Source organism: Austrofundulus limnaeus, unplaced genomic scaffold, assembly GCF_001266775.1.
Source record: "Austrofundulus limnaeus strain Quisiro unplaced genomic scaffold, Austrofundulus_limnaeus-1.0 Scaffold1860, whole genome shotgun sequence".
NCBI classification, from domain to species: domain Eukaryota; kingdom Metazoa; phylum Chordata; class Actinopteri; order Cyprinodontiformes; family Rivulidae; genus Austrofundulus; species Austrofundulus limnaeus.
Genome location: NW_013954262.1, coordinates 19,711 through 20,833, shown reverse-complemented (window position 1 = coordinate 20,833; position 1,123 = coordinate 19,711). Strand labels below are relative to the sequence as shown.

The following is a 1,123-nucleotide window of genomic DNA, read 5'->3' as shown; positions in this document are numbered from 1 at the left end:
ACACACACACACACACACACACACACACATATATATATATATAAGTTCACATATGCACATGCCATTCAATCAGTGTCCGACCAGAAAACCCAGGATTTAAACACCTGTTTATGTGTGGTTGGGAGCATGCATGTAAACAAGATATATAAAGCTGTATCTATTGCAGTTCTGGTTTAAAACAGAGAAGTTAACCATGGCAGGTACCTGTTTAGCAGTGGGAATAAGGTCTGGCTGTGAGGCCAAGGTCTGGTTCATTTGATTCAGGTCTCTGGTGTTGGTTTCTTGTACTTTGCTCTGAATGTCTTTTGTCTCTTTTCTAAGGTCCATTGACTCTTCAACTATGTTTGTGCTGGTATTAACTTTCTTGGCTGCATCTGTTGACACGTCATAGGCATTCTTAATGGTAAGAAATGCTCCTGCAACAAACACAAGTCAAAGTTAGTGGATTTGTTAGTAAAACACACACACACACACAAATATGTAGGGGTGTCCTGATACATGTGAAAAGACAAAAACACATTTATTTTATTAAAAACACAGCAAACAGTCGTCTGTCTTGACAGCACCTATATTTGTCTTAAAATATCTCCAAACCACAGGCACTTTTTACTTGTACCCTTAATAACTTATGAAGTGTAAGAGGAAATGACATCACCAAGCAATAAAGTGGTATCGGTCTGAAGAATTGAGCAGCTGAAGGCTCTTGACCCCATGGTGGTCAAAGTACAAATATGAACGTTTGAGGCTAGTCTTGGGCCAAAAACTAATACCAGTGTTCATGACACCCATAGTAAAATGATAAATAGTGAACTTTAAGAAAACGCCTTTTCAACTTTAGGCAGGATCCACAACACATTTTATAAAAAAAATTATAATTTGTTCTCCATTCATTTTATTACTATCATCATCATCATCATCATCATCATCATCGTTTATTTATAAAGCACAATAAAAACCAAAGTGCTGTACAGGAGCTTAAAATAAAAACAATGAACAAAGTATATTAACAAAATGAACAATAAAATCAAACGAAACAACAAAGGCTGGCCTAATGATCCTGCTCTTCAGACTCAAATGCCTGTTTAAACAGATGAGTTTTTAACAGAGACTTAAACTCATTTAG

General features: G+C 36.2%; 1 protein-coding gene across 1 annotated transcript in view; it reads right to left on the bottom strand.

The window, feature by feature from the left end:
* The window catches only part of lamb3 (laminin subunit beta 3), a gene marked incomplete at its 5' end in the record, with an annotated part of 27,672 nt that overhangs the window by 12,973 nt on the left and 13,576 nt on the right, over nucleotides 1-1,123 (bottom strand). Inside the window, 1 exon segment of the mRNA XM_014033826.1 lies at nucleotides 205-416. Coding sequence (XP_013889280.1) covers nucleotides 205-416 — 212 coding nt within the window.